The 27,669-nt window shown below is 50.8% G+C and overlaps 2 protein-coding genes across 2 annotated transcripts in view; one reads left to right on the top strand and one right to left on the bottom strand.

Moving 5' to 3' along the window:
* The first annotated feature begins 983 nt into the window (after positions 1-983).
* Positions 984-27,554, top strand: Chaf1a (chromatin assembly factor 1 subunit A). Its single transcript, XM_075942662.1, has 14 exons — positions 984-1,163; positions 4,177-4,227; positions 6,179-6,972; positions 13,426-13,482; positions 14,654-14,856; positions 16,055-16,115; positions 16,346-16,414; positions 19,592-19,818; positions 20,079-20,244; positions 20,348-20,428; positions 20,840-20,932; positions 21,453-21,708; positions 22,277-22,725; positions 24,868-27,554. Exons 1-14 carry the CDS (start codon positions 1,124-1,126, stop codon positions 25,009-25,011), a joined length of 2,691 nt encoding a protein of 896 aa, XP_075798777.1. The 5' UTR covers positions 984-1,123; the 3' UTR covers positions 25,012-27,554.
* The window catches only part of Ubxn6 (UBX domain protein 6), a 43,930-nt gene continuing 41,946 nt past the window's right edge, over positions 25,686-27,669 (bottom strand). Inside the window, exons 8-12 of the mRNA XM_075942666.1 lie at positions 27,065-27,149; positions 26,768-26,987; positions 26,562-26,692; positions 26,338-26,486; positions 25,686-26,169 (exon numbers count right to left, since the gene is read on the bottom strand). Of these exons, the coding sequence (XP_075798781.1) occupies positions 26,041-26,169; positions 26,338-26,486; positions 26,562-26,692; positions 26,768-26,987; positions 27,065-27,149 (714 nt within the window). The 3' untranslated portion in view covers positions 25,686-26,040. The remainder of the gene's footprint in view (positions 26,170-26,337; positions 26,487-26,561; positions 26,693-26,767; positions 26,988-27,064; positions 27,150-27,669) is intronic.

The following is a 27,669-nucleotide window of genomic DNA, read 5'->3' as shown; positions in this document are numbered from 1 at the left end:
TCAGTCAAATTCTACTGCAGCCAGCCAAAGATGTGATGAGGTCCAAGCAGTTCATACAATTAGTTTATTATCCAAATAACCCACTTACTAGCCACATCAAGAAAAGAACTGGTGTGGGTTCTGAGCTCTTTCCTGGTGAAGGAGTGAAAGGTTTCTTCCTTCGCTTAAATATTTTAGAAACTGTTGGTGTGTACCAAGCCAGCAAGGCTGCATTGTGAGACCCTGTCTCAAAATAAAATAAAATAAATAAAAAAGGCAATTAATAATTTTTGATGCAGTGTATCGCTGGATGGTCTGGAACTGGCTACGCAGACTTGGATGTGTTTGAACTCACAGAGCTCCACCTGCCTCTGCCTCCCAAGTACAAGGATTAAAAGCTCCCACCACCAGACTCAATGAATAATTTTTTTCAATTAATATATCTTCAAAGTAATTCACACTAAAAAAGTAACTCACGATTTTAAAAAATAATTTATAATTTTACAACGGAAGATTCTACTTAAAAATAAAGCAAATCGTAATTTTTTTTCAAAAGCGGTTCATCATTTCAGAAAAGCAACTCACAATTTAAAAAAAGTAGTTTATAGTTGAAAGGGAAGTAATTTATAAGTTAACAATGAAAGAAAGTAATCTCCAATTTTAATCGCAGTAGCTACTTTCAACCAATCACTAATTAAGATAAACTCACTTCATATTCCTGCTTTAATCCGTAATTTCAAGTTGTCACTGGCACCGATCGTGACGTACTGTCCCGCCTTTTTCCGAGAATATTACCCAATAAAAGGGAGGAGTCTTAGATTGACATTTCTTAGGATCAGTAGAAACGCGGCTCTCCCCAGCCACTCAAGAACCGCCGGAAAGGAGCCCGCCTCCTTCCACCTCCCGCGGGATTTTCGGGCAAATAAACCACAGTTCTCGCGAGGACACGCCGAGCGCACCTCTTTTCCTGAGGCAGGACTGTCACGTGACGTGTTCTTGTCCAATCGGCGCGCGGGCCGCGGAGGTTGCCGCGGTTCCCGCCAAATACGAGCGCGGCGGCACCGGCGGCAGCAGTGGCGGCATCGGCGGGAGGCGGAGAGCACAGCGGGGCCGCCTAAGTGAAGCCTGAGCCGCCGCCGCCGAGATGCTGGAGGAGCCGGACGTCGCGACGCCGCGAGCCACTGGTCAGTGAAGCTGGGCCTGAAGGACCGGGTCCGCTCCCGGGTGGCCTGGGGGGCCGAGAGGCGGAGACGGGACGCCTCCCAAAGGGGAAACTGAGGCCCCAGGGAGGGGGAAGAGTCATCTTTGCAAGTTCCCGAAGGCTCTGTGTCGCCCAAATATCTAGGTCCTAGTAGCAGACGAGGAAACAGGCCCTGGTCGTCTTTGATGAGTCCTGAATGCATCTGTGTCCTCTAGTAGCGGGTGGGGAAATTGAGGCCAAGGACGGAGTTGAGTCAGTTGAGGAAGTTATTCAATGCATTTGTGAATTCTCGAGTGAGTCGGACCTTTGCAGTGGATGGGGAAACAGGCCTGTGGTCCCTTGAGCTCTGGACACCAGAGAATCCCGCAGCTGTGCGGGGCAGGGCAAGCCCAGGATGGTGGAGGCTTTGGGTGGCAAGCGTGACCAGGAAGCTCTCTTTTGTGAGTGTGGTATGGCCCTACCGGGTACGTGTTAGGAGTCTTTGTAGCATGCGGCAGGCTTCGCTGAATGTGGGGTGTCCAGTCTCGCTGCTTGATTCTGAATTGTACTCCCAGCGGTTGGCACTGAATCCCACCTGTGTGGGTTGAAGGACTCGGGGACTGGAAGGGATGGGGGCCGTCCTGATGGACTAAGATTTCACCAACTGAGCACCACTTGGACATTTTAGGACGGTCCCAGAAGGGACCAGTCTGCCAGTTTGGATGTGTGTGGGGGTGGGTGGGCAGTTTCAGGGATGGAGAGCAGTGTCCTCGATCTCTATCCTCTTCTGGGGTAATGCTGGCCCCCCTCTACGGTTCTGACCACCAAAGATGTGCACCGTCCCCTCTCCCCAGCCGGGTATCCCTAGAGGGCTAGAACTGTTGCCCTGACTGGCTTGGAATTTTATGAAAACATAATTAATATTCATAAAACTACCTGGACAATCATAGATCATTGCTTTTATTTAACCAAGGCAGAACATTTAAAACCAGCGCTGTTGGTAATAAAGACAATTTAGGTATGGTAGTTTGTATCTGCAGCTCCAGCATCCTAGAAGCTGAGGCAGGAGATGATGAGTTCCAGATTGACCTGGTTTCTCACCAACTGAATTCTATCGTAGATAGGAGAGAATCAATTCCACAAGCCTCCCTCGCAACAAACTAATCAAAATAATAAAAGTTTTTAAGTTTTCAGGGGGGAAAAATCTATATTTTTTGCTAATAGAAAACAGAGCAATGTTGCTTTTCTTCCATTCAAATAGAAAAAAAGACACATAGATGTTCTGGGTAGGGTCCAAGTAAGTCTCTAAGCTGGGATGAACAGGCTGTCTCCACTCGGGACAGCTGAGGTTGTTCAGAGTGGAGTCTGAATTCCATGTAGCATTAGTAAAATGTATGAAAATGCTCCCCAAATTACTGGAGATTTTTTTGTCCACTTAAAACATGCTGCCTAGCAGGTGTGAGTTTCTACACCTGAACTACCAGTTTAAAGGTATTTACCCAAGGACAAGTTCTAAGCTAGGCGTGGTGGTGCACGCCTTTATTCCCAGCCCTTGGGAAGCAGAGGCTGGGGGATCTCTGTGAGCTCTAGGCCAGCCTCGTCTACATATCGAGTTCCAGGACAGCCAGGGCTACATAGAAAACCACTGTCTCATAACAAACAAAAAACAGGTTTTATTTATTGTCCAACATCCATGGATTTTGATGTGTTTAGATATTCCTGAGGGGTTTTTTTAATAATTTTATTTTTAATTTTATGTGCATTGGTGTTTTGCCTGCATGTATGTCTGTGTGAGGGTGTCAGATCTTGGAGTTACAGACAGTTGTGAGCTGCCATGTAGGTGCTGAGACTTGAATCTAGGTCCTCTAGAAGAGCAGTTAGTGCTCTTAACCGCTACCCAGACTTGGAAAGCGCCCTAACCCACTGAACCGTCTCACCAGCTCACTAGTTTTTTGAGATAGCCTTGGGCAGTTTAGCCATAACTGACTTAGAATTCTGTGTAGACCAGGGTGGCTTTGAAGTTGAGGCAATCTTCCTACCTCTACCTCCTTAGTCCTGGGGTGGCAAGCATCACTCCGTGACTGGCTCTTCCTTATCTGTTCTCTCATGCCCTTGCTTTTTGCTCACTGTTCATCAATTCCCAGTATATTCAAGTGTTGAGGAGGGCAGTCTGGGTACAGTGTCGATCAGGTCTGGCATCCAGTAGGGGATATAACACAACAGTTTCTGAGCAAGGCCCACAGAGAAACTCAAAAGCAAGGGACCGAGTCTAGGGTAGAATTGGTCAGTGTTAACATTTTGAACCTAGTAAGCCTTTGTTGTGGGGCTGGCCTATTCATTGCAGGCCTGTGTATCAGCTAGAAGTGAGCAGCACCCCCAAAATCTTACTCCAACCATACAAACTGTCTCCATGGGCTAATAATGCTAGGGCTTAAGGGTCAGAGTACCTGCTGCCAAACTTGACCGTTGGGTGCTGTCACGACAACCCACACGTAGACTGGCCCCCACGAGGTGTGCTCTGACACACCGTGTGGCAAATGTAGAAAGTGCTAGGGAGGAGAGATGCTCAGCAGTTACAGGGGACCAGAGTTCAGATCAAGTCCCAGCACTTAAATCCAGTACCTCACAAATGCCTGTAACTCCTCTGAGCTCAGACGCCCATGCAGATACATGTGCATACATAAATAAGAAAGGTAAATGGCAGCTGGGTGTGGTGTAGCCTTCATTACCAGCATTTGAGAGGCAGGGGCAGGCCATCCATGACTACATACTGAGACCCTAGATGGAAAGCAAACAGTTTTTTTTTAAGTCTGTAAAAGTAGGCTGTGGTACTGTGTGCCTGGGATTCCAGCACTTGGGAGGCTTGCTGTGAGATCCTGTCTCGAGAAGAGACAGCTCAAATGAAACAGGCAGGGGCATGGGAACCTCAATGGGGGCTGCTTGTGTGTGACTGCTGTGGTCATTCGCTGGCCAGTGACCCTCACCCTTAGTAACTGCTGCTCTTCTTTTACCCACAGCTATGGATTGCAAAGACAGACCGGGGTTCCCATTGAAGAGGTTGATACAAGGTAAATCTGTTTCCTGACTTTTCTCCATTGGCTGCAGTGGGGTCCTCAGTAGCCTATTAAGGAGCTGAGAGGAGGGCAGCAGGTGCTCACTAACCTTTGGAGATCTCGGGGTTTCTTACATCTTACGTCTTGAGTTTTGATGCTGGAACCCAGCCCAGGGCCTCATATGACAGCCAAATCCTGCACCACTGAGCTGCACCCACCCCAGACTTGTCTTTGGGATATGTGTATATATGGTGAGCCTGGGTGTGCATGGGGCTCACTGTGAGTTTAGAATTGAATTCGTTCCATGGATGTACATTAGCTGAAGGCAACTGTGTTTTCATTTAAGAGAAAATTTGTTGCTTGTTTATTTATTATGAGACAAGGTCTCACTATGTAGCCCAGGCTGGTCTAGAACTCCAAGAGAGCCATCTGCCTCTGTATGCTGGAATTAAAGGTATATGCCACCGTGCCCAGCTTCTAGTTTTAATTTTTTTATTGATTTATTTTTATCTGTCTCTGAATGTTTGGCCCTGTATTTTAATGTGCCGTCTGTATGCAGTGCCCACTGCAGGTGGAAGGTCCTTGCTACAGATGGTTGTGAGCCACCAAATGGGTATAAAATCCATCAGATTTTCTTTAATTAGGTGTATATCTGTGGGTAATGTGTGCACCACTTGCTTGCAGAGGCCATGGGTAGTCAGATTCCCGGGAACAGGATTTATGGGCAGCTGTGAGCCACCTCGTGTGCTGGGGGACCCAGCTTTACAAGAGTAGGAAGTGCTCTCAAGCCTTGAGCCACTTCTCAAGCTGCTGGGCTTTGGTTTTGAGATGGGGTCCTACTCTTTAGCCCAGCTTACCTACAGCTACAAAGTCCAGACTGGACCGGGAGGCAGAGCTGCACCCCGGGGCAGGGTTACCATTTGATTTGTGTACAAATAAATCAAATAGTGATTCATCTGTGCGTGTGTACACATGTGTTGGACGTATGTGTTCTGAGGTGTGCTTGTGGCGACCAGAAGATTGCTTGTGCAAGTCTTTCCTCCTCCTCATGTGGGTCTTTGCATCAGGCTTGGCAGCAAATGCCTTCTTTATTCACTGAACCATCTTTCCGATGCTTTGGTGGTCTCTGTACTGGGGAGGCGTGCTCTGCTTGCTGTCTCTGACGTGCTGGCCCCTTCCCAGTAAGTGCCAACAGCTGCCCCCAACCTGAAGCAGCCAGGCACTGCCTGACTACCTGTGTGCAGAGTGCTGCTGGGCAGCACGAGTGTCTCTTATTCCCTACCTTCACAAGCCATGCGCTTGCCCTTGGCCCCAGTGACAGTGGGATTGTGTCTAGGATCAAGGCTCCCATTGAAGAGCCCAACTGTCCATCTTCCCTTAGGACTCCCTACCAGACTAACTTTGGCGAGATGTGTCCCAGGTGGGAGGAATCAGCAGAGCCTGAAACCTCAGGGCAGCTGTGTTTCATGAGCTGACCAAATGTAGGGAAAAGGTTGGTTTGGGTTTTTGCTTATGTAGAATTAACCTGTGATACTTGGCATTCAAATGTAGAGAGTGGGGAGTGTGCCCTGGAGGTCAGGTAAAAGTGCCGGCTGCCGTTTGATCTCCAGCCTCCAGCTGTGCCTACCCCTTTTAAAATTTTCTGGGTATGGGTGTTTTGCCTGCATGTATGTTGGTGCATCATGTGCATGTCTGGCCTTCGAGGTCAGAAGGAGGTGTCACATCCCTGGAACAGGTGGTTGTGAGCCACCACGTGGGTGTTGGGAATTGATCTCAGGTCCTCTGTAAGAGCAGTCATTGTTCTTTATAGCTGAAGCCGTCTCTCCAACCCACAACAGCTCCATGTTTAGGCTTGAAATTTTCACCACAGACTTCCTGGCCATTAATGCCCAGGCACTCAGATTTTGAACACGGGTTTATGGTCTCCCTCTGCTGTCACTGAAGATGTTGTTTTTCTTCATTTCAGCCCGCCTGCCCTTCAAACCCCTGAACCTTGTTCCCAAGGAGAAAGCCGAGGACACATCACCGAAAGTGTCTGTGGAAGATAAAGTTCCGGATCTACAATTGTCCTTGGACACTTTGGAAAACCGCTGTCACACAGGTTCTCATGTAGGCTTGAGTCCGAAGCTGGTCAGTGGCCGAGGCCCCATTGATAGCTTCTTGAGGGCCACAATAAAGCCAGGGCCGAGTGTGGTCATCATCGACCTGACTGAGAACTCCAATGACATTCCAGACAACCCTGAGGGCCCTAGTGAACCAAGTCCTGATGCCCCAGCAGAAGGAGCCGACAAGCAGCAGGGACCCTCCACAGTGGAACAGTGTCTCCCAGAGACCCCTGCAGACATTCCTTGCCTTGTGGAGGAGGAGCCTGGGAGCCCAGGAGGCCCAGAGAGGACGGGTGACTGTCAGGCTGGCTTATTACAGAGCTGTCCTGAGCTGACCACGGGTTCCAGGACATCCCCCATAAAGGAGCCATCAGGCTGGAGCAAGGCAGGGGGTCTCCTTTTTATAGAGAAGGTGCCCATGGTGGTGCTTGAGGACATTCTGGCCACTAAGCCTCTCCACACCGCTCTTCCCACGGTATCCCTGGACAGGAGTGTCACTTCAGAGAGTGAGGTGCTGGAGTCCTGCCCTGAGGATGACTCCACACTGAGCCACTCCCCCACCAGCTCTTCTTCTCCAACCAGCTCTCCTGAGGGACCATCTGAACCCCCAGCACAGCTTAGTAGGACCAGCCCCCCCTCCACACCCATCTGCAGAGTGAGTACCCACCTCACATAATCCCAGAGTATTGACAGGGCCTTGCAGTAGATAGAGCACTGGTCCTGCATGCTTGGCACCTCAGAAACTTATTATCTCAACACTGGGGGGGGGTAGAGACAGGAGGTCAGGGTCAGCCTTAGCTAAATAGTGAATTTGAGGCCAACCTAGGCTACATGAGTACATGAGAGTCTCTCTCAGGCTAATCATAAAACCGTTATTTGGCTGACTGGTGACATGCACACCTTTAATCCCAGCAACTTGGGAGGCAGAGGCAGGTGGACCTTCTCAGTTGAAGTCCACATAGTGAGCTCTAGGACAGCCAGGGCTGCATAGTGAGAACCTGTCTAGAAAAAAAAATGGTTCACAGAATGGAAATTGATTATTTGGTTTTGGGGCCCCTCTGCATCTCAGATGACAAACATTCACAACAGATGCTCCTGAGCATTTGGGACAAGGAGTTCCCAAGCATGTTGTGACCAGGCTCACCGTTGCCCTTGTCTTTGAAGCTGAGCCTTCCCACACCTGCCACCTTCCTGCTTTGTTCATTATTAAAGAGTAGTCATCTGTCCAGGGGTACCTTCCCTGATGGAGCCCAGATGGACCACCAGAACCTGGCAGTGAGGTCACCACAAGCCAGGTGTCAACAAGGCCTGGAAGAGTAACTCAGAGCCGGGCTACCTGCCTTACACAAAGAAACTTGGGACCCTCACACATGCTAGGCAAGCACTTTACCACTGAGCTATATCCCCAGCTGTCTTCATATCTAATCCTGGCTGGCCCTGAATGCAAAATCGTCTTGCCTCAGCCTCCCAAACATTGTGATTATATATAATGGGTTTTGATTGTCATGTGCTTGTGTGTCAGGGTTTTTTGTTTTGTTTTCAAGACGGTTTCTCTATGTAGCCTTGGCTGGCCTGGAACTTGCTCTGTAGACCAGGCTGGCCACAAACACAGAGATCCACCTACCCCTACCTCCCTAGTGCTGGGTTTAAAGGCATGTGCCACCACACCCGGCTATGAACCTCCTTTTAAACCTGATAAGCCTCCTTCATTCAGCTGTTTGTGTACCCTCAGACAGAGCTGAAGTCAACCCTCTGTTGGGGTATTGGTGGCAGCTGTCAGGAGAGTGAGGTCGGGTATGGGATTTTGTACTGGTGATCGTGTCTTGGTGTTCAGGGAGTCTTGTGTTTGGGAGGACTTGGCATTTCAAATGTCATGTGTGTCTCACTTTGTTGGCTTTAAATCTGCACAGTGACAGATGTATCAATTCTCAGCTGTCCTTAAGATCTCAGATAAAACTATAAAAATTCATCCAAACCAGACATGATAGCACATGCCTATAATCCCAGCGTTTGGGGTAAGGCAAGAGGATTGTCATGAGTGAGGCCATCTGGAGTGTATAGTTGGACAAGAAGCCTTAAACAGTCAGAATCCCAAGATACTGTGGTCGTGTGGTACTTTCCGTTTGTTCCCATTAGATCTTGGTTTGGTGTGGACGCTTGGCGTGGGTGGTTTGTTCATCCCTTCTGTAAGGACTGCTCTATCACCAGTTTGGGGGGCCTGCTGCCTTCGTGACTTTTGATGTGTAGAATTACTTCATTTACTGAGAGCACAGTCATCCTAAGAGATGTGGTGACCTGCTGGCTTGACAAACAACTTGGAGCTGCTGTCTGCTCCTCCAGCCTCATTGGCCATCCTGTCTGTGCATCCCACCTCCTGAGTCCAGCTTCATCTTCAGTTTGTAGAATCTCCTTATCCCGTGATGCATCGAGGTGTTTGCTGTGTCCATTAATCTTGTTTTTTCTGCCCCAGCTGAATCATAGATCTACCTTGTGAAGTTTGACTTGATTCCTGACCCCAGTAAATCTAGAACTCAAGGCTGGTTTTGACATGGGGTCTTGCTGTGTAGACCAAGCTGACTGGAAGCCAGGTGATGGTCAATACAGCTGATACAGCTAGGTGTAGCTCCTGCCCCTGTAACTTCTTAATCCCTATTTGGTCCCTAATGCCTGCATGTCTCAGTGCTTTGGAAGTCACTGTAGGATCCTCTGCTTTCACAGCCAGCCTGCCCTCCCCTGATAGGGGACAGCCATTTTCTCAGCTTTTAAGACAGTTCTTGTCTTTGTTCATTTTGTTTTTTGAGGGTCTCCATGTAACCCTGGCTGTCCTAGCACTTGCTGTGTAAATCAGGCTGACCTCGAACTCACAAAGATCCACCTGCCTGTGCTTCCCAAGTGCTGGTACCTTGTCTGTTTTGTGTTTGAGAATTCTATACATACTTAGGACGTGTTTAGATCAAATACATTTCTTTCCATTTCCCTCCAAACAACTTCTTCTCTCCCCCTCAAATTCATGAGTTTGTTTTTTTTGTTGTTGTTGTTTTGTTTTGTTTTGTTTGGAGGGGAGGGTTTTGTTTTGTTTTGTGTTTTTGGAGGGGAGGGTTTGAGACGGGGTTTCTCTGTGTAGTCCTGACTATCTTGGAACTTACTCTGTAGACCAGGCTGGCCTGAAACTCACAGAAATCCACCTGCCTTTGTGCTGGGATTAAAGGCGTGCACCACCATTCCCAGCCTTATGAGCTCTTATTTTTAAAAAATATATTTTTAATTAAAATGGGATTGTATCACTTCTCCCTCTAATCCCTGCCATGTCTTACATTCTCAAATTGGTAGCCTCTTTATTTGTGTGTGTGTGTGTGTGTGTGTGTGTGTGTGTGTGTGTGTGTGTGTGAGAGAGAGAGAGAGAGAGAGAGAGAGAGAGAGGTGCGTATGCACAAAGATATGTATGAATACATCCTGTGGATTTTTGTTATTTGTATGGATGATCTCAGGTCTGACCACTCTGCACTGGACAACAATAAGAGGGCTCATTTCTGGGAGAGGCTAATTCTCCTTCTCTCGGCTGTCACTATTTGCCTGTAGCTGTTTGTCTAGGGGTAGAGCCCCCTTGAGATTTTCCACGTTCTGTGTTAGCCTGTCCATTGGTGCTGCTGTTGTTCGGGTCTTGTTTATGCAGCTTTTTCTAGGAGACACCGTCACAGCGACTATCTGATCCTCTTGCTCTTACCGACTTTCCGCCCACTCTCCTGCTGTGTTCCCTGAGCCATAGATGCAGGGGCTGCGTTGTAGATTATCCCAGGCTGGGATCCCCATGATCTGATGTCTGTGTTGTGCCCAGTTGTGGTTGCTGTGAGAATCAGCATCTTTGAGGAGAGGTGGCTATGCTTACCCAGGAAAGAAGGCTTATACACAGAAAGACTTGGCATCTAGGGGTTTGGAACTAGGTCTGTGGGGTTTCAGGTGGCAAAAAGTTGCCTGCTTTTGTTTTTTAAATCTACTGAGTCCAGTTAGTGTTCCTGTACGTGCACCACAGGGACCATCTACTGGCCTTAAGTGACCTCTCGGACCACATCCCTTAGAAGGTTGATCCTCCCCTTCCCGGCAGCCACCCTTTCTCAGTAACTCGTAAACTACAGGTGGAGATTCATGACTGTTCCCCATCTGTGCTGGAATTTTGTGTGGCTTGATCTGTGTGGGTCTTGTGCTTGCAGTCACAGCTGCTGTGCGTTCACGTGCACGACAGTGTTTCACTGCAGGTGTCTTACCTGAGATCCCTGTGCCTTGATGGCAGGAGGTGATATAACCATCCCATGTGGAGCTGAGTACCTCTCTCTGTCTTTCATGTAGAGGTTGTGAGGCTATCTGGTGGTATCTCAAAAAAGAAGCCTCTGGGGTGAGAGCTGACTTGTCTGTGGGTGTAAAGATAAGGACACAGCACACTGAAGGCTCAGGCCTGGAGACTACTTGCTCCTTCAGAGGACACAAGGCGCATACATGGTGACAGCCGCGTGAAGACAAAACTTTCAAGTATAAACGTGTCTTTAAAAGAAGAACCTGAGGGGAATTAATTACCACAGCCAATTAGGGCAGCTCCATTTAAATCCCGTGCGTGCATGAGCTAGGATGCTTCTGCATCACGTAGTCAAAGGCCTTGAGTGTTATTTACCACACCCCATTTAACCCTCCTCTTGGTCCATATCCCTCCTTTCCTGCCTTCTGTGAGTGTTCCAGTGTGGGCCTACCAGGAATGGCATTCACAGATGGGAGACTGTGGTGGCATTTGTCTTTCTGGGTCTGGTCTCTCACCCAGGATGAATTTCCTGCAAATTGCATAATTTCATTTTTTTTTTCTTTTTCAGTTTTCCCAGGCTGGCCGGGAACTCACAGAGATCTACCTGTCTCTGAGTGCTGGGAAATTATGATGCTACCAGTGCCCAACATCATAGTTTCATTTTTCTTAGCAGCTGAGTAATACTCCATTGTGTCAATGAACTGCATTTTCATGATCCATTCAGCAGTTAATGACGAGCTAAGCTGATTGCATTTCCTTCTGGTATCCTAACCCAGGGTGCAGCTGGATCACACACAGCAAGGCAGAATAGCAAATGTTAGAGGCCCCAGGTGGGTGAGAACACCTCAGCCACGTGCTGCGACTTTTACCCTCCTTCTCAAGAGGCCTGCTCACTGTTTCCTATGTAACACTTTTTAATTGTCTGTGTGTGTGTGTGTGTGTGTGTGTGTGTGTGTGTGTGTGTGTGTGTGTGTGAGTGTGTGAGAGAGAGAGAGAGAGAGAGTGAGAGAGAGAGAGAGAGAGAGAGAGAGAGAGAGAGAGAGAGAGAGAGAGCGCATGCGCGCGTCAGGGTGGCATCAGGGAGTTACCTTGAACGAACTCTGATGTTAGGCTTGCTCACAAGCACTTTGAAATGCTGAGCTGACTCCTTGGCCTTAATTTATTTTGTTTTAAGACTGACTCTCACTGTATAACCCCAGCCTTCCTTGAACTCACAGAGATCCTCCTGCTTATGTGGCCCAGATGCTGGGATTTCTACTCATCCTGACAAGGCACGATTAGACCATCTGGCATCTTCTACATCAGGGAAGGTTCTTAGCATAGTTTCTCCACTGGCAGAGGTCAGGTTTCTATGCTGTGAGACCAAGGTCTGGGCAGGGAAAATTCCAGAAGAAAACTTGGATCTGGAAACATCACATGTTGGCTGTGAACATGTCCAAGCAGCTTCCTTTGTCATTCTGCCCAGAGCAGGAAGTGGTGCCCATCATGGTATGTGTCTGCAGGAGGGCACGCCAGGTGCTGTGTAGAGCTGCTGAGCTGTGTGAGCAGGGTTGCTCTGCTGCGCTTGCACTGGTGCTGAGATACTGAGGCAGGAGGATGGACGATCTTTTGAATCCAGGACTTGAGCCCAGTATGGAAGCACAGGTGATTTTACCTCACACAAGTGCTTCAGAGCTCACCCAGAGCAGAAAGCCCTGGTGGGTTCCATCCCCAGCACCACGGAAACCAGGCCTCTTGCTGGTAATGTTTCCCTGTAGCTACTAGGTCCCAATGAGCCTGACCTTGTAGGAAAGACTGGATTGCAGGCCAGCTCCAGTAAACACAGTGGGGTGGGATTGGGAGGAGTTGGCTTCCTGCTTAGTGCTGCCCACTGCTGGCTTCTCTCTGTTCACTGACATCTTACCTGTGTCTGACTTATCTGAATAAGGCCTTTGTATGCTGGTCCTGTTGTAACCTTTACTGCTGTTGCTAGAAAAGACTTTTGCATGGGGTGGGGGTTGATTTTTGGTTTTTTGGTTTGGTTTTTCGGAACAGGGTTACTCTAGCTTTGGAGCCTGTTCTGGAACTAGCTCTGTAGACCAGACTGGCCTTGAACTCACAGAGATCTGCCTGCCTCCTGAGTGCTGGGATTAAAGGCATGTACCACCACTGCCCTGTCTTCAACAGTATTTGTTTCTGCTGTGTCTCAATAATACAGAAGGGGGGCACTCCACCCCTGAGCCACCCCCCAACTCCTCACCTCTGACCACACTCTCAGCTCTTCTGGGTGATTGTACCTATGAACTATATCATCCTTGACAAACAGCCTTTGTGGTTCCTGTGTGAGAGTGGAGGCCAGAAGACAACCTTCATCATTGATCATCAGGCACTATTCATCCTTTGTAGGGAGCAGGGCACGGGGTCTCACTTTGTCTCCCTGGCTGGCCTGGGTCTTGCCATATACACCACGCTGGCTGGCTACTTCTGCCTCTCCAGTGCTGAAACTAAAGGCATGGCCACCACACTGAATATCTTGTCCCCTTTTCATTCTGTGTCCACCACTTGGGCCTGGGCCAGTTAATTGAGGTAGGGATCCTCCTGTCTTTTGGTCCCTGGTGCAAGGGTTAAAAGTGTCTGTCATTGCACCTGGCTCTTTCTGTGTTTGTGCTTAATCAGGTCCTTGTGCTCCAAAAAAGTCAACTGCTAATCACTTGGCTCTCCTGGGGCTTATATACAACACCCACGATGTTCCCTGCAGGCTCCAAGTCCTGCTGCCCTTCCCATGGGGTGGGATGGAGTCCCTCAGGAATACGATCTAAGTTCTTCTGTCTTTCTTTTCAGGATAACAAGAAACTCGTCAGAGGCTCCATGGAGAAGGGCAGGAGCAAACTGCACAGAGTAAGGCCCTCCTGGCTCTCTGAGTTTTGTGCTTCTGTGCTCTGCTGCTTGTGCTGCCACTGCACTGACAGTGGTGATGGTCTGGGTGTCCTGGGTGTGCAGGCCTTGCTTGGGCCTCTGCTAGCGCAATGTGGGTAGTGGGCATTGAGTTCAAGTGCTGCCAGGGCTATATACTGAGTCAAAAAAAAATCAAAAAAACAGAATCAAGCAAAATGCCTTTGTCGTAGTCTCATCCTCCTTGGAAGGGTGTAAGTTAGGGTTACACGGAAGTGGCCCCACAGTGCAGAGGTAACAGCTGCTTATGGCTTCTCGATCTCTGGGTCATCATGTGGCCCATGGGGGAAGGGGACACTAATATGGAAAAGTTTTAGGCCCTACTATGTCAGCTGGTACTCCGTAGGCATTTGGTATTGGAGGGTTATTATGGGAAAGGCAGGCTGTTTGCATGCTGAATGTGCTGGGCCTCTGAGGTACACCCCAGTCCCATCTGTCGTATCTCTCAGAGGCTCGCTGTGTAACCCAGGCTAGCCCCGGTCTCCCAGTGACAGATGGCATGCCTGCAGTGCTAGGTACAATTCAGCCTTTGTGACAGCACACGTGAAGGTACAACAGGCAGACTGAGTCTCCAGGGCTTCTGTCTCCTTAGTAATGGCCAGGAACAGACCAGTCCCCACAGTGCGGTCAGGCCTGCACTCCCACCTAGTCCAGACTGCCTCTTTTGGCCAGAAAGTAGAACTTGAGGGCTATGGCTCAGCACACGATTGCAAAACATGCTGGAGTCCCTGGTACCAAGAACCTACGTAACATAGACCTGCAGCAGCTACCCCATCCACAGACTTCAGTACAGGAAGGCTTAAAGTCCCTTTCCCCAAGTTGGACACTGAGGGCTCAGGCTCCAGTGTGGAGAGACCTGCTGGACTAGAGTTTAATTCCAGAAGGATCTCTGCTGGACATTAGGTCCAACCCAGGACTCTGTTTAATACTCGTCCACCGGGCTCCTGTTGAAATCCAGCCATGCTTGAGTGTATGTAGAGAATCTGAGTCAACTTGGGCTATGTGGAGCACTGTTATCTGGCAGCCACCAGATGTCTTTGGTGTTGAACTGAACCCTGGACTCTGGCAGTTCTTGCCACAGGTCACCTGTGGGACACCTTTGCCACTATCTTCACAGGACAGAGAACAACAGAGGGAGGAGAAGGAGAAGCTAAGAGAAGAGACACGGCGAGCCAAGGAAGAGGCTCGGAGGAGGAAGGAGGAGGAGAAGGAGCTGAAGGAGAAGGAGCGGAGGGAGAAGCGGGAGAAGGATGAGAAGGAGAAGGCAGAGAAGCAGCGGCTCAAGGAGGAACGACGCAAGGAGCGGCAGGAAGCTCTGGAGTGAGTGGTGGGGGCCCCCAGAGGCTCTCCCCAGCAGTATTCTGTGCCGAATCCTTTCTGTCTGTCTCACTGGAGCCTGACTGGAGAGGGTGCAGTTGACCTGTGTTCTTTCTGTGTGGCTGCAGGCTTTGTCTGGCAGTGGTTCCCAGATTTCTGGGGGTTTTGGTTTTAGATGTTCTGGTCCCATCAGGATTTCTTACTCAGTTTCCTAGCTGGGCTGTTGCTTCAGTTGATGACTACTGCATCCTATGAGGGTTTGACACGGAAAGCTCACAGCGCTCTTGTGCTGTGAGACAGACATTTCTTTCGTGGTAGCACCGTTTTGTTCTGTGTTTTTGAGACAGGGTTTCTTTGTGTAGCCCTGGCTGTCTTGGAACTCACTCTGTAGACCAGGTCTGCCTCTGCCTCCCGAGTGCTGGGGTTAAAAGATGAGCGCCTCCATGCCTGCCCACTAGAAATCATTCTTTGTACCATGCACTAGGTGGTTAGACTAATAAATGGCAAGTGAGTCATGTTGCCGAGGATGACCTTGGGGTTTTGATTCTCCTGCCTCCACCCAGTGCTGGGATGGTCAGCAGGCACCACCACATCTGGCTTTTGACTTGTTGAGGCTGGAACCCAGGGCCTCATCGTGGCAAGCTTTCACTCTACCTCCTGAGACCCGAAACCGTCAAGAATTTTATATTGATGGGCGGATGCAGTGCAGCCTTTAATCTGTACTCATGCTGGGGGATCAGCAGATCAGTTTGTTTTTATAGTGAGACCCTATCTCAAAATAATAATTTCTTAAAAAGATTTATTTCTTATGTACACAGTGTTCTTCCTGTATGTACACCTGCACGCCAGAGAGGACAGCAGATCTCATAGGTGCTTGTGAGCCACCATGTGATTGCTGGGAATTGAACTCAGGACCTCTGGAAGAGCAAGCAATGCTCTTAACCATCTGATAAGCCCCTCAAAATAATAATTTTATATGGAAATTTGGGATACCTGTAATGTTAGCACCTAGTCTGAAGCAGGGGGATTGCAGTTGCCAAACTAGGGTTGCCTAGGAAGACTGTCTCAGAAGCAAAGGGAAGAATTTTGTGAAGCTGTGCATTTTGCTTTGTTGGTACCAGGGCCATAGCCTTGTCACAGCACAACAGGAAGGTGGGCGGCTGACTTCTGGCTTACACAGCTTGTGTGTCCTGTCTCCCAGGGCTAAACTGGAGGAGAAGAGGAAGAAAGAGGAGGAGAAGAGGTTACGAGAAGAAGAGAAGGTAGCCTGGCTGCCTCCCCTGCCCCTCTGGACACTGAGGCATCAGGGTGCTTTCTGTGTCTCAGTGTTGGGGCAGCGGGCCCCAAGGGGACTTGCTTCCTTGACTGCTGTCAGCACTGGTTCCTCGCTGGGCGGATGTCTCATGGGTTGGGATTTGGAGAACCTGAAGCATAGTACTCCCTTTCCAGAGTGCCCTGGAGTAACTGCTATCGCGTTCTCTCCATACCACAGCGCATCAAGGCAGAGAAGGCAGAGATCACTAGGTTCTTCCAGAAGCCAAAGACCCCGCAGGCCCCCAAGGTGAGCACCACCTCAGCTCTAAGTACAGCTGGCTGTGTGTGAGCGTGTGTGTGAGCCAGGTGCTGGCTTCTTCTGTTGTTCTCGACTTTATTTTCAAATTTCTGTTGTTCTCGACTTTATTTTCAAATTTATTTTATTTCTAATTATGTAAATTTGTCACCATTCTCTTTTTTTGAGACCATCTCTTGGAACCTGTCGCCTAATTACCTAGATTGGTTGGAACTAATCTGGCTGGCATCAAGGCCCTAAGTACAGAGAGGATCGGGGTGCTGGAGAATTGGGTGGCCTGATGCTGACCTTTCACCTAGCCAGCTCCCCTCACTGCCCACTCTCATGTCCCCTCTCCTGACACACTGTGGCATCTACTGCTCAAGCACTGGTCTCACAGTGGCTTGGGTGGCTTGGGTGTTTGAGGCCCTGGCCCTGGCATGTTAAGATCTAGTTGAGTGTCATTTCCCAGGCCATGCTAGAGTTGGCTGTGCAGGCTAAGCTAGGCTTGAGCTCACCATCCTCAGTTAGCCTCTGGCTGCTGGGATCGTAGTACTGAGCACATGCCGGGGAGGGGACTGAGCGTGGTCTTACATTTGCATGCAATGTGTCATCTTGGTCATCTGGCCGGCATGAGACCACACAGTGCTTCAGGTTGCGTGGCAATTCCCTGAGGCTACTTGGAAATGGCCTTGCTTATTGGGAAAGCTGTGGTGACCCTGACCAGCACATGTGGGAACTGAGGCTGAAGGCTGCCCCCTCCCACCCTTCCAGGTATGGCAGCTGCTCTTTTACCTTAGCCTGTGAGTAACAGACATGTTATGACCTTGTCAGCTCATTGGAGCATTCTGTGTTCAGATGTGAATCTGCTTTTGTCCCTACATCAAGTCCATAGCTAGTTAACTTGTAAATCGGGAGGCTTGCCTCAGCTGCAGCTTGTTGGCCTGTGGCTAGAGCCAGTGATAAAACTCACTTTATGAGAGAAAGTAAGACCCTCGCTGTGTTAGTGTCTTGGCCATCTCCTCTATGCTTTGTCCCTTCCTGTTTTGCTGACTGTTGTTTTGATTTTTGCTTGGAAAATCTTGTGTTCTGTGGTTTCGAGCTATGTGTTGTGGCATCCAAACTCAGGTCCTCTGTAAAGCAAACATACACATTTAACCCATGAGCCATCTCCTCTGACCTTGGTTTATGATTTCCGGGGTGCAGATGTGAGTGCGCACACATCATACACGTGGAGCTAAGAACACAATTTAAAGGGATTAGTTCTCCACTGTGTATGTCCTGGGGATTAAACTTGGGCTTCTTTATTATTGTATCTTTGTGTGCACGGACAGAAGTCAGAGGACAATTTTCTGTAGTTTTCCTCCTCCCATCATGGAGAGGTTCTCGTTCTCAAACTCTGGTCACCAGGCAGGGGTGATGAGCTTTTAACCTGTTAAGCCAACCTGCCAGCCCTTCTTAGTATATTAGATCTGCATTCTGCCCAGTGGCCCAGCCCTCAGCTTGGTTGAGCACTAGGATCACTGGTTTCCTGTCTTCCTATTGCTGCATGAGGTTCCTGGCCCTAGAGGAACAGCTATTGGTTCTCTGCCCCAAGGCTTTGGGAAGTCTCAGGGACCACGGGGACAACATGCTGGGGCCTGGCTGCCCTCTAAGGTCCCAAGGCCGAGCTTGGGTGGCATGTTTTTTAGGGATTCTAGGGCTCTCCACCAGCTAAGCAGACTGGCCCTGGTGTGGGCTGACAGTGGCATTCAGAGAACTTGAATTCACAGCAATGGCGGGATGACCAGTCTAGCCATCAGGTCACATGGCTGGATGTGGACTCTGTTGGGGACTCTTGTGTTTTCATTTTTGTTTGTTTGTTGTTTTGGTGTTTTAGTTTTGTTTTCAAGACAGGGTTTCTCTGTGAGTGCCCTAGCTGTCCTGGAACTCAGTCTAGACCAGGCTGGCCTCGAACTCACAGAGATCCATCCGCCTCTGCCTCCCCAGTGCTGGGATGAAAGGTGTGTGCCACCACTGCCCAGCTGACTCTTGTGTTTTCAATGTCAGACTCTTGTATTTCTGGGGGCAGAGGGTGAGTCAGGGTTTCCCTGTATAACAGCCCTGTCTGTCTTGGAACTCACTTTGTAGACAAGGCTGGCCTTAAACTCACAGAGATCTGCCTGCCTTTGCCTCCTGAGTGCTGGGATTAAAGGCGTATACACCACTGTGGGGCGTTGTGAGACTCTAGATGAACCTGTCCATCATCCACCAGCCCAGAGTCTCTGTCCCCAGCGTTTTCAGAAGGAGGTGGCTCTGAGCTCTGCCATGTGCTCCCCTCCCCCCCAAGCCCGAGCCACTCCTTGTCTATGGTCTCATTCATTCATTCTGGTCATCCAGGCTTACACATTAAAGTGGATTTTTGGGACTGGAGAGAAGGCTCAGAATTTAAGGCACTAGTTACTCTTCCAGAGGTCCTGGTTCACAACCATCTATTACAGGATCTGATGCCCTCTTCTGGTATGCAGAGCACTCATAATAAAATATAAATAAATAAAGCAAACACTGGTTTTCCAGAACTCAGTGACTTTTGACAGAAGTTGGGGGCCAAAAGGCCCTCACCATGATTAAGATCTGAAAGCTAGGATTAGGGGAGGCAGCTTGCATGACATGTAGAAACTCACATAACAAAACGACTGGAGACTTTGTGTGGATTTTTGTTTTATGTGTGTGGATGTTTTGCCTGCATGTATGCCTATGCAACACATGCATGCAGTACCCACAGAGAACACAAGGACAGCATCCTCTGGAACTGGGATTTCAGACAGTTGTAAGCTACCGTGTTGGTACTGAGATTTGAACCTGAGTCCTCTGAAAGAGCAGCCAGTGATCTTAACTGCTAAGCCCTCTCTCTAGCCCCTAAATAAATAAAAGAGATTATGGAAGCCAGGTGTGTCAGCCCAGGTTACAGCAAGGCTGTGTCTCCACAGGTGGGGTTGAAGTGCCCACAGGGTAGAGGTAACTCAAGTGGGCTTCTGAGATCCAGCCCCGTCACTGAAGACCCAGAGTCTTCCAGCACCCAAGTAGCTCCCTTTGGCCACTCTAGCCCTGTGGCCACCAAGCAGCAGTGCTCATAGCCATGTACCTGAGCACCCAGATTTCCACGGTGCACTCACCTGCCAGCATTGCATTGGATTGCTCCTGTTGCAGACCCTGGCCGGCTCCTGTGGTAAGTTTGCACCCTTTGAAATCAAAGAACACATGGTGCTGGCTCCGCGGTGCCGGGCTGCCTTGGACCAGGACCTGTGCGATCAGCTGGACCAACTCCTACAGCAGCAGACTGGGAACAGCTCCTTCCTCAGCGACCTGAAAGATCGGTTGCCCCTGAAGTCAGGACCCACCCAGGTCTGCAGCCGCAACACCAACATAATGGACAGGTGAGATCTGGCATGCCAGGTCACAGGACCTGGAAAGTGGTCCCGTGCTGCCCATTGCTGTCCCCTAGAGTCACCATCTCCCTGGGTGTCTTTCTTGGTTGCTAGAGTATGTTACAAGGGGCCTCTGGGGCACAGCATGGCACTTCCTATGCCCTGGGTGCAACAGGAAGGGCAGTCAGTCCTGAGCAGTTCCTGGACAGGCAGATCCCATGGTGACCAGCCATGAGCACAGTACCAAGAACGGTCTGACCACCACCCAGGGACGTGGTCATTGTGGAGAACAAGGTGGACGGTGTACCTGAAAGGAGGAAGTTTGGCCGCATGAAGCTCCTGCAGTTCTCAGAGAACCACCGGCCAGCATACTGGGGGACATGGAACAAGAAGACAACAGTCATCCGCCCCCGTGATCCCTGGGCCCAGGATAAGGTGAGCCCTGGGGTTGTCGTGCCCATCCCTGGAGTTGGGGTAGGAGTGTGGCTCTGTGCTAGCTACTTTTGTGCCATGATGTTCATGTGCATTCTCCCTCCAGAACCTTCTTGACTATGAGGTGGACAGTGATGATGAATGGGAAGAGGAGGAACCTGGGGAGTCTTTGTCCCACAGTGAGGGGGTGAGTAACTCCCGTGGGGATGTGCGGCCTCTGCACCAACTGCGGGAGCCACTGTGCAGTTGGCTGATGATGATGATGATGATGACAGACTGGGGGATCTGAAGTTTTGGTTTTGCGTAGACTAGTAAGTGCTTGTTCGCCTAGCTTCCCCAATCACATGGACAAACTATTGGAGCCACACTGGGTGGGCCCTACCAATCCCTTCTTCCTGGCTGCCCAGCCTTCTGTGACTTAATGGGGTTCTGACACCAACAGTTTTGCCCATATGTATTGTGGCGCCAGAGATACGCTAGGGCCTGTGAAAGGCCAGGGCTGGCCCCTAGGCAGGCTCTGTAAACCCCTTAGTTCCTACATGAGTACATGTGAGACCAGGCTGTGTTTTGTGTGCGTGAGTTCTTCTTTGTCTTCAAGGACGAGGATGATGACATGGGGGAAGATGAAGATGAGGACGACGGCTTCTTTGTGCCCCATGGGTACCTGTCTGAGGATGAAGGCGTGACTGAGGTGAGGGCTCCTGCCCAGGCTGGTTGTGGTGTATTGGGGTGATCAGCTGCTGTGGCTTGGGCTATAGTGAGCAGGCATAGAACTTTCTCTGCTGCAGAGTGATTGACATGCAGCCCAGCCTATAATTCCCACCTTCACCTAGAGTTCTAACTCCCCAAAGAAAGCACAGATTGCCCCACAACTCCAGAAGGTCCCTATGCCCCTGCACGCTCTCCCATAAGAAGCCATGTTGAGTTTGAGTGGTGTCCTTAGGCTCTGAACTCCAGGTTGTAGTTTTAGTAAGCCTGAACAGGGTGCCTGGGGTCAGACTGGCTGTGCCTTCTCGTGGTGATTTGGTCACCTGTTTACCACATCATAGAAGCCGTGAGGCTAGACAAGCAAAGCCACTGGAATATCCTGACTCATCATACAGCTCAGGGTGTGAACTGACCCCTCTGGTGTTGCTCTCAAAAGCTCAGTGCCAGTGCTGGGTCACCAGAGAGCATGAACATTAAACAAGGTCTGCTCCTTGTCCTGCTAGGAGTGTGCAGACCCCGAGAACCACAAAGTGCGCCAGAAGCTGAAGGCCAAGGAGTGGGATGAGCTCCTAGCCAAGGGCAAGCGTTTCCGCGTACTGCAGCCTGTACAGGTGGGATGCGTGTGGGCAGCTGAGGCAGCCAACTGCGCAGGCTCTGACTTGAAGCTGCTGCAGCAGTTCACCGCATGCCTGCTGGATGCAGCACCCCCTGAAGAGCCAGAGCCAAAGGCCTCCAGGCGGGAGAAGAGGGACCAGCATAGTAAGTAGGGTGCCAGTACATCGGGCCACGGTGCTTGTCAGAGTGTCCTTGTGGAGGTCACACATCGGCAGACTGATAGGTTGTCTGCATGTACAGCAGGGCCTTCTCATCTATGTAGCAGCACGTTGCCCTTTTTAAGTTTTGCTGCTGGGTACCAAACCCAGGATTCGCATTTGCCTACCAAGTGCTCACCACTGAGCCACACCCCAGTCCTGTAACCCAGACAGGTTATGAAGTTATCAAGTGGCTTACAGTGTTCTTGCTTCCGCCCCCTGAAAGTTTGGATTTGCAGCCCAGGCCTGCCTAGCTCCTTGGTGATTATAAAAGTAGAGCCCACAGCAGAATTGAGACCTGGACCAGAGTGCTGTGCCACTCCCTCTATGCTAAACCCCAGGATACTGATGGCGCAGAGAGCAGTAGCTTCTCAGGAGGAATGTGAGGGCACACAAGCTGAGCACGTGGCATTGCTCAGTGCCTCTAGGGAGCAGGCGTGTGGCGTGGCTTTCTTTGAAGCATGCCTTGGATGGGGCTCTCTGTGCTTATTCTCTACCCCTGTCTCATCCCACAGTCCTGGCCCAGCTGCTTCCACTGCTGCATGGCAATGTGAATGGGAGCAAGGTCATCATCCGCGAATTCCAAGAGCGATGCCGCCGCGGCCTGCTGAGCCCCCCAAGCCCCACTCCACACCCACATGTACCCAACTCGGAGGATGCTGTGGTTGTGCCATCCAAGGCCAGGCTGAAGCGCCTCATCTCTGAGAACTCGGCCTACGAGAAGCGGCCTGACTTCCGTATGTGCTGGTATGTGCACCCACAGGTGCTCAGGAGCTTCGGCCAGGAGTGCCTGCCTGTGCCCTGCCAGTGGACCTACGTCACCGCCATGCCCTCAACACCTAGAGAAGACACTGGCAACACTTCCGAGGGGCCTGACCAGGGCACACCCATGCCAATCAAGCGGAAGCCAGCAGCCACCATGTGCATCACTCAGTTCATGAAGAAAAGGCGGTATGATGGACAGGTGAGCTGCAGAGGGCGTGGCCTTGCTCACCTGTGCCTGTAGCAGACTGCACCTGCACACAGCTTGTGCCAGGTTAGAAGACCGCTTTGTGGCACTGGTTCTCTCCCTTCATCACATGGGATTTTGGGGTGGAATTCAAGTTGCCAGGTTTGTGCAGCAATCGCCTTTACCCACTGGGCCGTCTCACTGCCTTGCTACAACAGTTATGGTCACAGTAGCAAATGGGTGCGTCTGTATGCACAGCTGTATCTCAACTCCTCATGCTGATGTCACCCAGAGGCCACTATTGGCTAAGGAGCTGGTTCTTAGTGACCCAGCTTTTGTGACTGCCATCACAGTTACCTGGAGTTGCTTCCTTCCCCAAAAGCCTATGCCCCACCTGCCCCTTCCTACACTAGCAACCATGTTTGTTCATGTCCCTGAATGTCATAATCAGGGTCACACTGCAAGTAATCTCTCAGCTTAGTTCGTCCTTGCTTGATAGCCCCTTCTAACTCCAAACTGTACTTTGTGCACATGAACAGCCGAAGCACTGTCTACTGGGCTGCGTGGGCACAAGTGTGTGGCAGCATCAGAGCCCCGTGCAGCCCTGCCCTCGGAGGGAGTGTCAGCATATTTTTTTCTTTGAGATGTCCTTTCTGTCACTGGAAGTCCAGCTCACTTACTACGTGTTGGCATTTCAGATTCTCTTCTGACCCCACTGTGGATAGACACAGGGCTTGGTATCCATGGCCCTGCCCCAGACCACAGCAGGGAGCCCTGAGAACATTGCGTCTGCAGTCATTGATGGGATTATTCCCCTGTGGCCCCTAATGTCACTGTCATCGATGGCACAGGTCCCCTCAACCTGAGATGTGGTTTAGTGTCATGGGGATGTGCCTAGAGCATTGTGTTCCAGCGAGTCAAACTACTCTGCTGCTTTTCTTATCCCCCTCCTAATGATCTTTGCTTTACCTTACATGAGCAGGGAGCGAGGCTCAAAGGCACACTTTGCTGTCAGCCTTAGCCCTGAGGAACCCCATGTGCCCACAGCGGTAGGTTTTTGGATTTCATGGCTGGAGGTGCTGCCTCCAGAAGACACAGGCCTAGATGGTGCTCACACAGCACCCTAGACTGCCTGGGTGTGTTCCTTAGCAGCCCTGCAGCTCAGTGTTCCATCAGACTCTTCTAGAACTGCTATGAGGAGCAGGGGCTAGGTCCAGCCTTCCCAGGTGTCTGTGCCCCACCCCCTTCGGGGAGGGCCAGCTATGCTCTTGAATGTTCTGTATTCATCTAGAGTGCAGTGTAGTTTAAACTTGAGCTGGAGCTGTGGTCACACCAGACCACACTGCATCACTAGCCCAGCATGCTTCAGTCTTTTAAGACTTGGTATTTCCTGTTATAAGGGTTTTTCATGTTTTATGGGTGTGTGCACATGTAAGCATGGTACCCATGGAATCTCTCAGCAGCTGGGGTTAAAAAAGCATGTGTGAGCAGCCATAATGGGTGCTGGGAACCAATTCTGGTCTCTTGATGGAGCAGCCAGGGCTCTTAACCATAAAACAACCCAGGCTGCCTTCAACTCTTGATCCTCCTTCCTCAGCTTCTGAAGCCGCCATGCATGGATGTAGGCAAACATCTGCATAAGAGGCATTCAGACTTGTGGAGAAGCAGCTGCCTTCCCTGGGTCAAAGGCCAGTTAGCTATTTCCTCATCATGTGGGGTTACCTCAGGCTACATCTATCTGGGATCCTCACGTCTTCAGGAGCCACCAACTCTAGACACCCGTAAAAAGAAATGCCAAGAAAGTGGGTGCTCGGTTGGTTCTTTGAAACCAAAGTTGAGAAGCCACTCGGTCCAGGTGTGTATGGCACACATATTTAATTCCAGCACTCGGGAAGCAGAGGCAGAAGCAGGCCAGACTTGGTCTACACAGTGAGTTCCAGGATAACCAAAGATACACAGAAAAGCCCTGTCTTGAAAAGAAGCCACTCAGGTTGTGGTGGGGTGCTGCTGTTGGCAGTTTTTAGATGGGCGTGTAGCTCATCTTAGCACAGGGATTGTAGCCATTGACCCGTGTGGACACTGTCACTGTGAATTGTCCAGAACTATGTGTGTTGGGAGTGCGTGGGTCAAGACGCTGACAGGCTGTATTCTGTGCAGGTTGGCTCTGGGGACATGGATGGCTTCCAGGCAGACACAGAAGAGGATGAGGAGGACGACACAGACTGTATGGTCGTGGATGTGCCAGGTGTTGCGGGTGACGTGTCAGAGGCTCCTGTGCCTGCGCCCACGCTTTGCAAATGATGGGTGTTAAGTTCAAAGACCCAGGGACTCCTGGATAAAAGCAACCTGTGCTGCAGGGAGTGGAGTGTAAGCCATGACCTGGGCAGTGGTGGCCACACTTCCCTCGGCCTTGTAGAGCTGCTGAGGGAAGTGGGGATGGGCACCTGAGCAGCTGCCACCGGACTTGAGCTTCCTGCCAACTCCCATGTAAAGAGCACTTTGTCCCACACCCCAGGGTGTGGAGTCTAGAGGAGGCCAGAGCAGTTATTCTAAACTGTAAAGCCCCCAGGGCTTTGTGCCAATCTACCCTTCTTAGTTAAGCATTATTGACAGCTGATTGACAGGTGCCTGCTGTGGTCAAACACTTGCTAATGAATTGTGCCAGGGACCCTGAAGCTGCTCTGCAGGCCCTGAGCAAACGTGGACATGTATAAACGCACTCTACCTGAGCCTGTCTGTCTTCTGTCACAACTACCATGTGCACTGGTGTGTGTCCTGTCGCCTGCAAAGGTGGATGTCTCCCTCAAAAAGGAGCCCCTAGGCCTAGACTGCCCTAGTGTCATCTCCAAGGGAAGTGCTATTGCTGACCTTTCCACCAGTGCCTCGAGAGGCTGCTTAGCCTGGACCTGGGTGGCTACAGGGTTTTCCACTGCTACGGTACTGCCTTGTGTGGCTTTGATGAAACACAGGGAGGCTGGGTTTAAATAGTATGTTTATTTGGACTCATTACTTAGGAATTACAACTCCATGCTGCCAGGCACCTGCCCCTTACTGTTGTCTCCATCCAACAGCCTGTTCGGCCTGTAACCATGCTATAAGCTCTCTCTGCCACAGAGGTGCCCGTCCCACCTGTGCTGGGCTCCCAGGGGCACCACACTCCTCAGGCAGATGTGAGCCTGTCCTTGCAGCCCAGAGGATTGAACTCTTGAGGCGGGACCCTGTTCCCAACTCTACTGTCACTAGTGTCTCTTCTATTGCCAGGGGCTCAGAAAGGAATGGGTTTGGGGACATGGGCATGAGACAGCCCTACCAGGCCAAGTATGCTTTTATTCAGGAGAGCTGCTCCATGGCTGCGAGCAGCTCAGGCCTCAAGACAGATGTGGCTGGTTCCGCTCCTGCAGCCCTCATGTCCTCCAACACAGAAGCATCCCAGGAGAAGGTCAGCAGGGCAGACGGTACCTGCACACAGGCAAAATGTCACCCAGGGTATGACCATCCATCCCCATACCACTTTCTCCATAGGATCCCTACAGTCCGCTCTTTAGAAGTACCCTCTCCCACAGAGAGGCCCTGGCAGTAGGAAAGTGATCCAAAATGCTAAAACCTGTGAAGTACACCCCAGCTCACCAGCCCACATTCATTCAGGGCCAGGGCTTGGTCTTCCACCAGCCTCTGCCCTCCTGAGGCCCGCAGCTCAAAAGGCAACCAGTCGTTCTGCAGTGCCTCGCGCACAAACTGGAAGAGCACAGGCAGCCGCTCCCTGGCGTAGAAGGTCCCTGTGGGGTACAGAGCAAGAGCTAAATAGTACTGCCAACATGCGGCCCACCCTGAGCCAGCCCCAGGCCACACACCCTGCAGCAGGCAGCCGTCCGGCAGGCGCACGCGCAGTAGAGCATAGGTGTATTTGCGCAGCTCCCGCTGCTCCTCCTTCTCCCGCATGGCCTTGGTCCTCAGCGAGCTCAGCCGCTCCACGGCCTCGGTTCTGTGTGGAGTCAAGCATGGTCAGGCTGCCACCTCGGGAATTGCACCCCTTCTTCCCCTCCTGACATGGGCCTACCTGAGCCTCTGTTCGCGCTTTACCTCCTCGGCAGTGAGGCTAAAGAAGTCGGCAGGGAGCTCGAAGTGTGAGGCCAGGGCCGAGGGACGGAAGACGCGGCGCTGCCGGTCCAGCGTGGCACGCACTGGCTCCGCATTCAGCAGCTGCCGCTTATGCTGCTCCAGGCTCTCCGGCTGCGCCCGTGCGGCCTCACCCAGCACATAGAACTCTTCGGAGCCCTCTGTAGAGGGGTCACAGCTGTCCCCGTGTTCTGCGCATCACCCTTGCCCCCTCCCGCCTGCCTGGCTGCCCACTCACCCTGATCTGGAACCGGCAGTGTCACCTTCCTGAAGCCAATGGCTTCAAAGAACTCATGGGTGCCCTCTAAACAGTTGATGCGCTCCTGGGGACAAGGCACTCATGTCAACCTGGCTGCAGGGCCGGGACCGCCTGAACCGCTGTAATTGATACCAAGCAGCTCCCATTGGCACCAGGCTAAAGACCCATAGCTGGTGAAGGGTGGGTAGCTCTTGGCTTTATGGCTGCATTTAAGACACTGCTATGGGCACTGGCTGGGATGGCTGCACCTATAAGCCTCACATGTGCATTTGTAGGACAAGTATTCAGTTGAGAGAGGCTGCTCCGGGGAGACAGGTCCCCAACCCCAGGGACTCTCAATCATAGAACCTACATCCCAGGACACACGTGGTGGAAGGACAGAGCCAGCTCCCACAGTTCTTTTTGCTCCACACTCGTGCTATGACTCATGCACCCATATGTAAATTAAATACATGTATGAGAAGAAAAATGGTGTACTGCATGCCTGTATCCTAACACTTTGGAAGCTGAGGCAGGAACATTTCCCCTAGTAGGTTAGGTTGGGCTGCATACTGACATCTGATGTCAACAAAAGTAAAATGACC

Source organism: Microtus pennsylvanicus, chromosome 12 (genome assembly GCF_037038515.1).
Source record: "Microtus pennsylvanicus isolate mMicPen1 chromosome 12, mMicPen1.hap1, whole genome shotgun sequence".
NCBI classification, from domain to species: domain Eukaryota; kingdom Metazoa; phylum Chordata; class Mammalia; order Rodentia; family Cricetidae; genus Microtus; species Microtus pennsylvanicus.
This window is presented reverse-complemented; position numbering and strand designations above follow the sequence as displayed.